This window comes from Eublepharis macularius, chromosome 2 (assembly GCF_028583425.1).
Source record: "Eublepharis macularius isolate TG4126 chromosome 2, MPM_Emac_v1.0, whole genome shotgun sequence".
Taxonomy (NCBI): Eukaryota; Metazoa; Chordata; class Lepidosauria; order Squamata; family Eublepharidae; genus Eublepharis; species Eublepharis macularius.
The window spans coordinates 197990210-198005060 of NC_072791.1; the positions used below are offsets into that span (position 1 = coordinate 197990210).

Consider the following 14851-nt stretch of genomic DNA (forward strand, 5'->3'; position numbering starts at 1 on the left):
ACAGGCTGCTGGGCTTCCTCGCCAGAGGAGAGCGGCCTTCGGAGAAGCGGAGCAAGCGCCGCCGCGGCCTGTCGGTGGGTGTCGAGCCGGTGCGCGTTAAGGACGCGGGGAAGACGGGCGGCTTCTGGGCGCGCGGGGCTTTCCCAGGCGGCTCGCTGCAGCGCCTCTGGCGCCTTTGGAGGCCTCCCGTTCCCTTCCCGCCGGCCCCACGTGGAGGTTCCTCGGGGGAAACGGAGGCATCGGGGCGGAGGAGGGTTGCTCCGAGGGCTCCTTTGGGGTTGCCTGGATGCTGCATGCAACGCACCACAGTGCAGCGACACCGACTGGGGTCGCTGGGCGGAGGAGGCAGAGCGAGGCAAATGGGGACCTGGGCACGCAATACTTAGCCCAGGGAGGGGGCTGGCTGTTGAGCTAAATGGGGGCTTGGAGCTGAGCACGGCGGCCGAAGGCTACTCGCTGGTGCAATTTTGGGGGAGCAGAGGGGTGGGGGATAGTCTTGAGACAGTGGGGAAGCGTCAGCCCCCGGCTCCCACGTGCTAAGCGGGGCGAACATAGCATATCCGGGGTGGAGTATAGGGAAAACGTAATGCAGACTTGTGAAAGCCGGTTTCAGGTGGGTGGCCGTGTTATCTGTAGTCATAGATCCAGAGGAGTTAGCCGTGTTAGTCTGTGGTAGCAAAATCGAAGGGAGTCCAGTAACACCTTTAAGACTAACCAACTTTACTGTAACATAAGCTTTCGAGAATCACAGTTCTCTTCGTCAGATGTATCATGCATCTAACGAAGAGAACTGTAATTCTCGAAAGCTTATGCTACAGTAAAGTTGGTTAGTCTTAAGGATGCTACTGGACTCTTTTCGATCGTGTTGTCTGTAGTGGAGGAGCGAGATTCGGGTCCCGTTGTGCCTTAGAGTTGCAACTGGACTCGCATCTTGTTAAAGCCAGATGTCTTCGCCTACCATTCCCCCTTCCTTCCCTCCTGCTGTTGTAAATGGGGAAAGGGGCAGTGCAGATTTGTGTGAATAGCAGATGGCACCTTCTTTACTAAAACGAGCTGGAGGAGAAGTGGAGTGATTCCTTTGCCTGAGCTCTTTCCCCTCGTTTTCCGTTGAGAACATTCCGTAGCTACTACTTCTACCTCACACTTTTTCTGTTCTGCTGAAGGAAAGTGACTAAGCTGGTGAGCATCCAAGATTTCTCCGGATGGCTCCTGCTTTGCACTGCTGTAGTAAGAGCTTATTTAGTCTGCATACTTCAGGCACGCTCCAGCAGCAGAGATCTTATTGTGAGAATGGAGTGGTTATGTGAGTGGTTTCAGGTGGGTAGCTGTGTTGGTCTGCAGTTGGAGAGCAAGATTCTAGTCCAGTAGCATGTTGAAGACCAACCTAGTTTCTAGGGTATGACCTTTCCAGATATGAAAACAGAAGTTTGTGGTGATTGGGTCAAATAATAAGTGCTCTTACATACTGCTCTTCTAGACAGATTAGTGTTCCACATAGAGTGGTGAACAAAGTCAGTGTAGTTATTATCCCTATGATACAGATAGGGCTGAGAGGAGTGGCTCACCCAAGGCCACCTGCTGAGCTCAGGGCAGAAGTGGGATTCCAACCTGCAGAGGGATCCGCAGCTCAACCACTTAACCACTATACTACAGCAGCTTGCTTTGGAGGCAGGTAGTAGTCTTGAGGTGATAGAGTAGATTTTTGTTCATTCAGGCTGCAGCGGAGGGATACCATTTTAAAATGCTTGCCGGTATTAGAAATAAGCAGAGTCCATCATTCTGAAAACAAACATCTTAGAGGTGCCCATTCCTTTCCCTGGTGAGCTAGCTTTATACTTGCAGGGACATCTTTATTTAGGGGAAAGGTTTTTTTAAAAAAATGTGTTCATCTGCAGTTTGAAGTGGTACAATGTGGCCCACCATTGTGTTCTGTTACATATGCAAGCTCTTCTACCTGGTGGGAAACGTAGCTAATGTCTGATTCTAAAGCTGATCTGTGAAGTTTCTTGGAGAGACTCTAGTGACTTTAAAAAAAAAACACTCTGTGATGTTTTTCACAGTGATTCTTTCAGGAGATGCTAGAATCTAAGACCTAGTTCTGAGTGAGCTGGTCAATTTGCATTTGGGCTGTATCACCTCAAACTTCAAGTGGGTATGAATATGCTGTGCAGTACAAATGAGAGGCAGTGAACTGGCTGGCTGGGCTGTCAGCATGGCACCCGAACCTCTCTTTGACATGCAAGGGTCCCATCTACTGATTTTAGCCCTGCCTTCATATTTACACTGATGCTGTGGGTCAGTGGTGGAGCACTTGCTTGGCACGCAGAAAGCCCCAGGTTGAATTTCCGGCATCTCCAGCTAAAAGGATCAGGTAGTAGGTAGTGAGAAAAGACTTCTTCCGGAGATCCTGGAGACTGACTGTCAATCAGAGTTGACAACGTTGACCAATGGTCTGACAGTATAGTTCAAGGAGCTGAGGGAATGCTGGAACAGTAACAGACTCCTTGATGGTAAGAGTCGTTCCTCAGTGGAACAGGCTTCCTCTGGAGGTGGTGGGCTCTCCTTTGGAGCTTTTACAGCAGAGGCCAGATGGCCATCAGTCAGCAATGCTGATTCTGTGAGTCACTATAAACTTAGGCAGATTGTGAGAGGGCGGGCAAGAAGGGGGTGAGGTAGTGCTCGGCTCTTGTGGCCCTTTCTTATGAGCCCACGGTAATGCTGATCACCACTTTCAGGTCAGGAAGGAATTTTCCAGATTGTCCCAGGATTCGGGGTGGGTGGGGTTGCTTTCCTCTGGGTATTGAGCAGGAGTCACTGGGGGGTAGGGGGAGATAGCTGTGTGTTTCCTGCATTGTAGAGAGTGTTGGCCGAGCTAACCCTTGGGGTCCCTTCCAGCTCTATGATTCCGTGATCCTTGAAATCAAATAAATACTGCAGTCATGGCCAAATGCATCTCATAAGAAGCACGGAAAGGAAGCTGCCCTGCTTTGGCTAGGGACTGACTGTACACACCATGCACATTAGTACGTGCTAAGTGGAAAAGTCCAGCCAACCTTATACTATTCCTCTGACAATTCCTAAAGGGAAACTCCAAACTCTGAGGCTGTAAACCTCTGAATATCAGTGCCAGGAGGCAACTGGCCTCTATGCTTTGTTGGCCCTCCAGAGTAACTGGTTGCCCACTGTGTGAGACAGGATGCTGGACTAAATTGACCACTGGTCAGATCTAGCAAGGCTCTTCTTATGTTCTTAAATATGTGCTGCTTGACTGACCCCTTTTCTCATCTGCTTTCCCAACCTTTCTCTGTACAAAATCATCTGATGTATTCCAAGCTGTCTTTCTGAGCGAGATGGCTGAGCTGCCTTGTCATGTTTTGCATATGTTTGATTATTTTATTTCTGCTTCTAATGTGGGTTTTTTTTTAACATTTTTACTGTGAGTTTAAATGTAGGCCTCTGTGGAAAGGAGGGGGGCCGGACAGATGAGTGGACTGTACTGTACCCTAGGGGGTTGAGTGGCCTGTAGTTTTGAGAGAGTATGCTGAGAGAAAGTGTTTATTCTGGGCAAAACAGGGAAGCTGAGTGGAGCCTGAATTGGCTGTATGGTGTTTTTGAAAATTTTTATCTAAGTTAGACAAACTGTGTATGCACCTGGGCATTCTGTGTATATCTGAGTGAGAGATTAATCTATCTAGGTCAGGCAAGCTACGTGGAAAGGCCTGAGTGAATCTCTGAGTGATTCCGCACACGTTGGATAATGCACTTCCAATCCTCTTTATAGATCATTTGGAACGGAGTTTTTTGTGCGTGGAACAAATAATCCACCTCAAACGATTGATAAAGTGCATTGAAAGTGCATTATCTAACGTGTGCGGAATCGCCGTAAGTCTATGTGGATCAGAAAAGAGTTTATTCTGTTAGTGAAGACTTGTGTGGAAAATTACTCTGTGTGATTGAGTCTGTGAATATACCTTTAAGAAGATGTAATCTATTTGAAACTGAAAAGTTTAACTTTTTTGAAACCAATATGCTTATCCAAACTCATGTTTATGTACCTATAAATAAATTCTATTTTTGTTTAAGAAAAAAAGATCCTTTTTTTTTACCTCACAGCTACCCTCGCACACTGTTTTGTCAAACTACTATCTATAAAAAGTCCTCCTATATTACCAGTTAAACCAAAGAGGTTGAAGACAAAAGCCTGTGGAGGCAGCAAAAACCTTTGAGGAAGACAGAGAGGCAGCAATATAAAGGTCACACAAAAACAAAAGGGAAGGTGTTTTTGAGGTATAAGTTTGGGTAAAGTAGAGAACACCTGAAGTTCTCTGTGAGTGGAAATATAAGGAGTATTTATTAGGACCAAGGGTCTTCTGTGGTATAAGTTTAAGGAAACATAAGGAGAAGCTGAACTAAACATCCAAAGGCAAAGGTTTAAACACAGGGTAAATCATTACAGGGTGGTATCAAAAATAAGCAAAACGTTAACATGCATGCTCTCTAAAACCTCTTTTTAAAGGACCTACAAGTCATGACTTTGTGGCCTCTAACATTTGAATGTTTAAATGGAAACACAAACAGTGCTGTCTTATTGCAAAACTTCCTAAATAGGGTTGCCAGGTCTTTATACCCTCCCAGTGGCCGGTGGGGGCGGGGAAGTCTAGCACTTTCCTTGTACCTCGTGTGTAGTGGTCACTTCCGAGAAGTGTCATTATCATGCTGGCCACAAGCATCCTTCCTTGCTTTGCATGGGGCTAATTCTGAATTTTCTGGGGCCAAAATTGGCCCCAGCAAAGAGCAGGAGAATGCTTGTCATTTTAGCAAGTGATATCATCGCACCCCACCAGGAGCGTGTCCGGTGCATGCTTTCCCGGGTTACCTGCTAGAAAAAATGTTTTTGACAACTTAAAATCTACAACAGCAGTAAATGCTGCTCTGATTGTAGGTGGTGAAAATGGCCGAAAATGGAGACAGTGAAAATATGTCTGATTTGGAAAGGAAAATCTGCCAGCAAATTGAGGTATGATTTTTAATGTTTCATGTTTGTAGAATACCTAGGATAGGATCCAAAGGTTTCTTCCAGAAGGGGAAGTGCTCTTCTACTTATGCAAGGAGGGGCAGTCTCACTCCAAGTTCCCCCTGAAATCCCCCGCAGCTCGAAAGAACAGCATCTTGGGGGGGGGGTGGTCATGGAGGGTGCAGTAGAAAGGGGGAAATGGGAAAGATCTATTCAGTGGTGGTTTAAATGTAACCTCCACATTACAAATTTGGCACTAGACATCTTTTGAGCACTAATGCAACATGTGTTCAGCCAGTACAAATGAATATTTCCTGTAGCAATAAAATACAGATAGGCTCAGTGGTGGGAGGTGTCACTTTATCTACTAGATGAGGTTTGTTTTTCTGCTGGACTTCAAGATTGAACTCTTGGAGTGATGTCGTCGTCTCCCTTAGAGTTGGAATCCATACATACTACCTAGCTACTTTCCAAGCTTCAGTTTTTATCAGTTTCCATTATAATTAAGAGAAATGCACCATGCAGATTTTGTAATGCTGGGTATTTCTCTTGCGTGAATAAATGCAGATAGAAATCAAGAATATTTTTAGTAGCTGCGAGACAAGAAACAAGCTACTTGGGTAAGTGTAGCAGTGGTCTTTTTGCTTGGTGCTAATATGTGTGTTATTCCAACTGATTTTGCAGTACTATTTTGGCGATCACAACCTACCACGAGACAAGTTTCTGCAGGAGAAGATCAAGCTAGATGATGGCTGGGTGCCTTTAGAAATAATAATCAAATTTAATAGGTAAATCTTGTGTGTCCTTATGTGAAATGTGGGGTCATAACCTCATGGGAGGGAAGAATGAACTTGTTCTGTGGCACAGCAGTCTTGCAGGACAGATTTGTTTTACTTTTTTCCAAACTTAAATGGGACCTTTTAAAAATAATGCATCTAAATTAAATTTCTGGGTTTGTCACTGTGGTATAACAATTAAAAAGTGTCTGTTTGAAATGAACTCACACTTAATTTTATTCAGCACAGTCTAAAGCCAGTGATCATGGTTTTCCTCACTACCCCCCAGTGCCACTTATACTGCAGAAAATATATCTAATAAAGGGATTGGTTGTAAAGGGCTTTTGTATAGAGGTCTCTGTTCACATTCAAAGATGTTAAGCATCTTGAAGACTAGTAAATTGAACCTGGCAGAAGCGAAGACTGAACATTATTGGCAGGTCATTGTTTTTGCATGACATGGAAAGTCATGCTGCTTGCAAACAGTGTCTAACTATAAATAAAGTTGCACAATAATAAATAATAACTCATGACCTGTTGTGTTGTATTTATAATACTGGATCTCAAAAGACACATTTGTGCCCCTAGCTTATTTTTGGACCGAGGGGAAAAAAGACTAACGTGAATGTTTGATAGGGTCATAGATGCGGTTTTAACAGAGCAAGTGTTGCCTTTATGTTTTCTTATTGTATTTAGAGAACTGGTGTTTTTTTTTTTTTTTAAATCTGAGTTTTATTTTTGAAAAAATCCTCAGCTACTTTATCTTGCAACTTCTCCTAGGTTAAATCGCCTTACAAAAGACTTTGATATAATAGTGGGAGCATTAAGAAAATCAAAGGCAGGGCTTATGGAAGTCAGTGAAGACAAAACTAAAATACGAAGATCTCCAGACAAACCTCTGCCAGAAGTCACTGAACAATACAAAAATGCAGTTAAAAGCAGATCTGTGTATATTGTAAGTGAAAATGATTCTCTTCTTTAGTTTATTTCAGACTTGCCTTCAGGAATCTTGTTTTGTGCTGGTGATCCTTATATTTTTGCAAAGGAGTGTTTTAGGCCATGAATTCAGTTACTGTTAAAGTCATACTCATTGGGGGGGGGAGTCTGCCCCCAGCGCTGCCAGGGAGGGAGTGCCAGGAACAGCTCGTAGCTGCTGGGAGCGCACGGGCAGCAGCGCGGGCGAAAGGCAGCGCAGGGGACTGTGAAGCCGCCCGCGCCATTTGGCTGCCCCGCAGGACGGGCAAATGGCGCTGGCAGCCATGCTGCCTTTTGCCTGCCCTGCAGGACAGGAGGCAGCCAGCTGCCCCCTGTCCTGTGGAGAGGCAAATGGCACAGGCGGCTTCCCACCCCGCATGCTGCCTCCACCACTCCACCCTGCGTGATGATGAGGGGTCGGACTAGGGTTGCCCGGGATGCCGGCAACCCTAGATCCAACCCTGCTCATTGAACTTTACTCTTGCTCTGGGAGTTCTTAGAATTCCCCCAGAATGTTGCCCAGTGCATCATGGGAGAAGTCTAGTGAGAACAGGGGAGCTGCATTTCAGGGAAGAAGCACATTAAGAAAACCCCAGGATTACAAGATGAGACACAATTTGAAGATGACTGGTTCACAGTTACCTCAGGTCTTACTGACCCAGAAATCTTAAAATTTAGTTTGTATACTTTTACTTTGTTATGCAGTTTGAAAATATGCAGATCTACCTGTTCTTGTTAATTCTGCGTAGTTTGCGCCATTTTTCTTTGCCAGAAGGAGACATAAGGAACTACACTTTCTTCCTGCACTGATGCCTCTGTTGTCTGCAAACTTGAAATCAGAGGTTCTCAAAATGTCACATTGCAACAGATAAATTATGTCATTGTGCAGCATGGCGGTTGGTAATGCAGAAAAACATGTAGCCCATTGGAAGTAAATAACGGGCCAGTTCTCGTTGGCTACAGTAGGACTATACCAGGTATAACATGATCTGACTGTCCCTGAATTAGTGGCCTTCTTTAAAGTTTTTGTCTCTGTGTGTGGGGTGTGTGTACGTGTGTTTGAAAACTCTTTAACTTCTCCGAACCTTGTTTTGCAGAAAGGCTTCCCGTTAGATGCAACTCTTGATGATATCAAGGAATGGCTAGATAAAAAGGGCAAAGTAGAAAACATTCAGATGAGGAGGACACTCCAGAAAGCCTTTAAGGTAACTGATTTTAAACAGAATTCTTCCAAGGATGAGCTTTCTTTGAGAATGTTCCACTGATCTAACTTATTACTCCTTGATTCAATCAGGGTTCGATATTTGCAGTATTCGATAGTGTTGAATCTGCAAGGCAGTTTGTGGAGATTCCAGGCCAAAAATACAATGATACAGAACTAATTGTGCTTTTCAAGTAAGTACGACTTTAAACGATGCCCTTAGTGTTCTGGTATAGCCCTGGCAGGTCTGTTGCTGCGCGCACCTGGACTGCATGATGACATCACTACGTGTGATGTCATCATGCCGCTGGAGCTGGCCCCACTGGCACTGCGGGTGGCTGGGATGGCATGCGGGTGGCCTCCTAACCCTCCCTCTCGGTTGCCGCACACTGCCCCAGCTGCCTGCCGTGCCTGGCCCACAGTTGTGTACTGACAGCGGTGCGAGGCAGCTGGGAGGCTGCCTGCTCAGACTGCCCTGCGCTGTGGCCGCTCGCTTGGGCTCTAGGCGTGGCGGGTGGCTGGGGAGGTGCGTGTACATCCTCCCAGCCTTCCCGCTTTGTTGCTCTGCACGCTGCCCCGGACATCTGCTGCGCTTGGCCCACAGCGCGTGCTGGCAGTGGCAGCACAGGGGAGGGCTGGGAGGCTGCAGCAGCTGCGGGCCAGACATGGCAGGCAGCCGGGGTGGCATGCGGGCAGCTTCCCATCCCTCCTGCTCAGCTGCTAGTGCTGCCACCACCAGCTCCGCAGCGCGCACCCCCTCCGGCACCTCAGCGCTTGAGGCGGTTGCCGGACCTGCCTCAATGGATGCGTGAGCTTTGAGCCCTGGGAAGGCATCCTATGTAGAAATGTTTTTAAAAATTATTCTGAAAACTTTGCTGTACATTACTGAAGTGTGTAACACTCCGGTGTCCTTTTTTGATGCAGTTCATTTGTTACCATTTAATTTCTTACGACAAACCAAGTTGAGAGACAGAGAATGGTCCAAGTTTGCTCAGTCGGCTTCATGACTGAGTGGGCATTGTGAGTCTTGCTTCCCTGTCTCAGAAGTTCCATCTACTTCATTGCATAGGTTATACCATCTTGTCCTCCTCCTTTGACAAAGGCAGCCAAACTATAATAGATTTGCTCATATGTCTGTTGTGGGAGCTGTATTGTAGGACTCTCTTCTTTTGGCCCCATGTTAACAAGTGCCAGAAAATTAGTTTAGTATTCTTTCTGCTTCCTATCTTCTACAACTTTGCAGTGCTTTACACTTTACACTAACTGCTGTCTGAGAAAGGAAGGGAGAAGGTGGGGAGTGGAGCGTAGTCATGCCTTAGAGATACCGATGGCCAGTTTTAGCATGAGAGAATGCCTGTCGACACTAGTTGGTAACCCCTGTCTAGGCTGACATCTCAGATAGTTACTGCATATATAAATAGTAGCTCCCAAATTGGTTTTTAATTAGGTCATCCTTTGCGCAGGGATGATTACTTTGCGAAGAAGAATGATGAGAAAAAACGGAACAGATTGGAAGCAAAAGCAAAGGCCAAACAGTAAGCTGCGACTTTGCATATTGAAAGAGCATCTTTGATTGGTTGTGAATTTGGCAGAAGGTTGCTTGACTGGCTGTGCGATCTCTTTGTAACAGGGAGAAGGAAGAGAAACAGAAGCAAGCTGAAGATGCTGAAATGGTACATAATCCTTGATTTGATTAATTGGAGTCATTGCTGCAGTGTTTGGTTTTTTGCTCAGACCTCAGTCAGGGCTTCTCTAAAAGGAAAACTTGGAATTGCATGTATGTAGCATGTGTGACTACAACACACCTTGTGCATTTTTGTTCTGTACATGCCTTAGAGTTGTGTTCCTTTACAATTAAAAGTTGACATAGAGGGGGAGAAAATGCTCAGAACGGAGATTTAATAGCACACGTGCAAAAAACTTGTGCTTTCATACTGCAAAATTATTCCCCTGCAAGTGCACGTTTTGAGTTGGATCCCATGGGGGAAAAAATCCCACCAGTAGAAGAATGGGGCACTTTTCAATGATTGCCCCATGTGAACTGCAGACGTCCAAATCAGTCTTCACAACAGTTCCTAGGCATTCCCTGGAGCAGCATTCGAGGCTGCTGGCAGTGATGGGAGAAGTTCTGGGCAAACATTGGATCAGATACTTCAGCTGGGTACATCAAAATGAACATCAGTTCTCAGGAACTTGTGCATTAGACGCCAGAATGTTTTATTTACTCTAGAACGCTTGAACTAAGGAATGTTGATTCATTGTCGTTTCTAGCAGTTCAAAGAAACGCAGGCGATCACTGCAAGAGTTAAGTAGGCCATTTAGCTCTGTACTAGCAACAGGAATCTTTCCCAAGGCTCAGCAATGGAATATGTGGATTAAATTGCCCCTAAGGCAGCTAGAGTGCTGTAAAGCAGAATTGTATGGAAGAGTCCCCCTTGTGATTAGAAATTACAGTCTGGGGTGGACTTCCAGATCAGAGTACTATTTCTGGATAAACTAGCATCTCTGCATGCCCACTCCACCCCTTTTTAAAATAAATTAATCATTGAGTATCTAATTCATAAGAGTTTTTTTTACCTGATGCTTTTTGGGAATCTGCGTTTGCAGGAGGTTTGGAGAAAGTGTGTGTGATTTGGTTGCTAGGAGGCTATGTTACATAAAAGGCCATTCTAACAAAGGTGGAAGTCACTATGCAAAATCTTATGGAGCAATTGTGAATTCACAGAGTGAATGTAGCTCTTTAGTTGAGAGTAAGTACAACAGTTATACTTAACTGGGTTCTAACTCTCCCTCCATCATCAGTGTTTAATTTAAAAAATGGTCTGCTCACAATTTCAAGAATTGGTCCCGTTCTCATATGGTGTGGTGGTAAGAACCTGCATCCTATGCAACTGGGGAAGTTACCAGTCTTCGATTTAATGAAACTATGTACAGGAAGGCTGTACAAAATTCTGAGTTTGAAAGAAAATTCAAAGCACACAAATGGCATTCTAAAGTTGAGGTTACAAAGCATTTGAGCTTTATTCGCTGTATCTAGAGAGATGTTATCTATGGCACTGAAGTAAAGCTGCACTACTGGAGCACGTTATAAAAACTGGATCCATATTAAGCCTTGCAGGGGGTCAAAAGCACATGACTGTGTCCTTAAACAATGAGAGAGCTTCTGGGCAGAAGTCTTGCAGCCAAGGCACATTTCCAGAAACGCAGCAATTAATAGTGCTGAATGATTCAGCACCCAGGAACTGGTGAGCTGATGAAAGGGTCCCATCTGTTATAACACTGTCCAGCTGTCATTCGGCCCCCAAGGAAATAAGTGGGATACAGTTCTTCCCTCCCTTTTATCACAAAATAGCCCGGTGAGGAAGGTTAGGCTGAGAGAGGGTGTGGCTCAGTTCACCCAGCAAGCCTCGGGGTGGAGGGGGCTTTGTTCGAGTCTCACCCCCCCCCCCACTCAGGCCTCCTACATTAGCTTTGTACTGTGTTTCAAGGTAGTCTTAACTATGTATTGTCTAAAAACAGAGAAACTCGATTTCACCCCAATAATCTTCAAGAATATAAAGGCTGTCCTATCTAACAGGAGTTGTCTTCTTTCCTTCTCTTGCTTTTTTTAAATTAAAAAAAAAAAGAAATCCCTGGAGGAGAAGCAGGGATGCTTGCTGAAATTTTCTGGAGACCTTGAAGATCAGACTTCCCGAGAAGATCTCCATGCAGTTTTCTCAGATCATGGTGAAATTAAATGGATAGACTTTGTCAGAGGTGCAAAAGAGGTCAGAGATGGGTTACTTGTAATATTTGAAAAAAGATGTATTAAGCAAATGAGGCAACGTTTCCACTTTAATATATGTACATTTTATTTGTCTTAAACTTTGCAAAAAAGGTGGTTAATACGGTCATAACAAACATCTTGGCAGTTCAGTGACAAATTATTCTGATTATTTTTTTCCCTAACAAATGACTTGCAAAATGTGGAGCACAAAGAATTGTCCTTCTAGCTTTCTAGAAAAAGTTCTGGACATTTGTTTTAAAATGCTAGCTTGCCTGTCAGTTGCACACTCATAGTGCGATCCTATGCAGAGTTATTCCAAACTAAGCCCGTAGAAATCCATGGGTGCAGGAGTGGAATAACTCTACACAGGATTGCACTATTGTTGAAAATAAAAGAAAAACAATCAGAAGATCAAAAACTATAAACAGAAATGCATAATAAACTAAAACTGCGTCTCCTGCAACAGCTAATGTTGGCCAACAAGAACATAAATTCCCACCATCAGACTAAAAGCCTGTTGAAAGAAGATGGTCTTTCCTTGCCTATGGAAATGGAAAAGGGACTGAGGACTGGATGTATATCGCAGGGAAAGGTGTTCCAACATCACAGTGTGGCTGCCAAGGCAGTATACCATGCAGCCAGTGGGCCACTGAACTGCTGCTCTACCATTGCTCTTTGTGTATGTTTGTGCTAGAGAAGGGGCTCTTGTAGAATCCTGGTCCCAAGTAACTGAGAATGCGATCCTATGCAGAGAGACTCCAATCTAAGCCCAGGGGTCTTAGACGGGAGTAACTCTGTATAGCATTGTACCATTAGGGCTCTTTACAAGTCAAAACAAAAACTTTAAATTAAACCCAAAAACAAAGTGGAACCCAATAGATGGGATCTAGCAGAAAAGCAGATTTTTAAAAACCTAGTTTCCCATACTGTAGTGTATTTTATTTTCAAGGCTTTTCTGACCTACAGAGAACATTGGATGAGATAAACAGCAGAGTGCTTAGGAAAAGGGGCAGCAGGAAAAGAGCAGCATCAACAATGTCCTTCCATGAGCTTTTCTGCTGGATCAGAGTGGGGAGTATTATGATCACAGCAGTTTTTGCCTGTCGATCGGGCACCCTTCTGCTGGACCAGGTGTGGTCTGTGACTTTTTGAAAGATAACCCCACATAGGGTGCGTTGCAGTAGTCCAGCCAGGAGGTCATCAAGGCATGTATAACTTAACTGAATTCTGTCTTGTTCTCCTAACTTACAAAGTTAGAACCTAGTTTGAGGTATTTCACTGGGAAGTTAAAACTCTTAAATTGCCACACAAATAGTATTTCACAGAACTTAGTATCAAATTCTAGAGGACTCAGTTGGCAGCAGGTTGGCCATGGACCCTCATCTGATCTATGGATATCTGTTCTGCGCTAATCACTTACAGTTTGTAGTTAACTTCCTTCTCTAATCAGCTCCTAGTGCTAAAGGCCAAACTCCCATCTTCAGGGGAAAAAATAAGGTACCACTTTTTTCAGGCAGTGCCCCCCGCCCCCCCGCTCTTGAACACATGAAGCTGCCTTATACTGAATCAAGGTCAGTATCGTTAGACTCGCAGCAGGTCTCGGTCATCTGCTCCCCAGTCCTTTTTAACTGGAGATACTGGTGATTGAAGAGGGGACCTGCATGCCAAACGGATGCTCTGCCACCGAGCCAAAGAGACAGTGAAAACAAAAGGGGCTACTATGCAGCACGCTCTCAGAACAATAGGATGAATGTTCAATGAACTGGACCCACATTGTCTTAACCATCAGTCACTGCAGTAGCCATTGTTTCAGACGGCGAGGCAGAGGGGAGCCACGGTTGACTAGCGGAAATGGAGCATTACAGAATGAATGTGATGAAAGTGGATTAGGACTAGCGGATTCAGACCTCTCTCTGTTTGTACAGGGCATTATCCTTTTCAAGTGTAGTGCAAAGGAGGCCCTGAGTAAAGCCGAAGAAGCAAATAATGGGAGTCTGCAGCTGCGAGCCAAAGACGTGACATGGGAGGTGCTTGAAGGAGACGTGGCAAAAGAAGCCTTGAAGAAAATCATGGAGGGACAGCAAGAATTGTTGAATAAGAAGAAAGGAAGAGGTGACTCACCCCCAGCTCCCACCACCTCCCAACCTGCCTGTCTTAGAAGCTAGATCTGCCAGGGAGGTGCCGGGGCAAAGAATAGGTGCAGTTATGGTTCTGGCTCAGGCAGGTCCATTTGCATTAGAGTGGGGACCCCCAATGAAGCAGATGGGCAATAAATCCAGGACTGACAAAATGAAGCCCTTCTTTACTAATGAGTAAAAAGTCCAGTAGCACCTTTAAGACTGACCAACTTTATTGTAGCATAAGCTTTCGAGAACCACAGCTCTCTTTGTCAGATGCAAGAGAACTGTGGTTCTCAAAAGCTTATGCCTCAATAAAGTTGGTTAGTCTTAAAATTGCCACTGGACTTTTTACTATTTTGCAACTACAGACTAACACGACTAACTCCTCTGGAGCTTTACTAACGGGTAATTAAATTGTGGGGATTCAGCATCAGCGGGTGAACTAATGGCTGCCAGCACAGATGGCTTTAAAAGGGGATCAGATAGTCATGGAGGACAGATCCTTCAACAGCGACCAGCCATGACGCCAGAAAGGGGACCATAGCATCCTCTGAACAGTACTGCTCAAAGGCAACATCTTAACTCTGTGTTGAGTGGGCCATAGATGGAAGCCTGGAAGAACCACACTCCATAAACTAGTTTGGGCCAGAAGGGGCAGAGAGGGGAAAAGTCAATGCTAGAAATCCTACTAAGTATGGGATGCCAGCATGGTTTAAAATTATGCTGGGGCTGTGAAGGTATGTAGCCTGGGTAGATGGTTTTAGGGGTATTCTAGTGGTAGGGATGGTGGTATGGATCTCCAGGTTGCTTCACACAAACCTTTAGTTTCTCATCACTTCGACTACTTGCAGCTGAATGTGCATGTCAGTGAAGCCTTTTGTGTGGAAGTTCTGTCTGTGGGACTTGATCTAGGATGGTTCATCAGCCCGTGCAAGTAGCCACTGAGTGCTCCCCAATTTAAGGGAAGCTGCAGTAAGCCATGGGGCAAAGCACAGATGA

At 45.0% G+C, this 14851-nt stretch overlaps 1 protein-coding gene across 1 annotated transcript in view; it reads left to right on the forward strand.

Annotated features, from left to right (window-relative positions):
- Positions 1-14851, forward strand: part of SSB (small RNA binding exonuclease protection factor La) — a 24365-nt gene continuing 9514 nt past the window's right edge. The window contains exons 1-10 of the mRNA XM_054971103.1: positions 1-74; positions 4943-5017; positions 5699-5802; positions 6571-6745; positions 7863-7970; positions 8060-8160; positions 9430-9501; positions 9597-9639; positions 11593-11733; positions 13658-13844. Of these exons, the coding sequence (XP_054827078.1) occupies positions 4952-5017; positions 5699-5802; positions 6571-6745; positions 7863-7970; positions 8060-8160; positions 9430-9501; positions 9597-9639; positions 11593-11733; positions 13658-13844 (997 nt within the window). The 5' untranslated portion in view covers positions 1-74; positions 4943-4951. The remainder of the gene's footprint in view (positions 75-4942; positions 5018-5698; positions 5803-6570; positions 6746-7862; positions 7971-8059; positions 8161-9429; positions 9502-9596; positions 9640-11592; positions 11734-13657; positions 13845-14851) is intronic.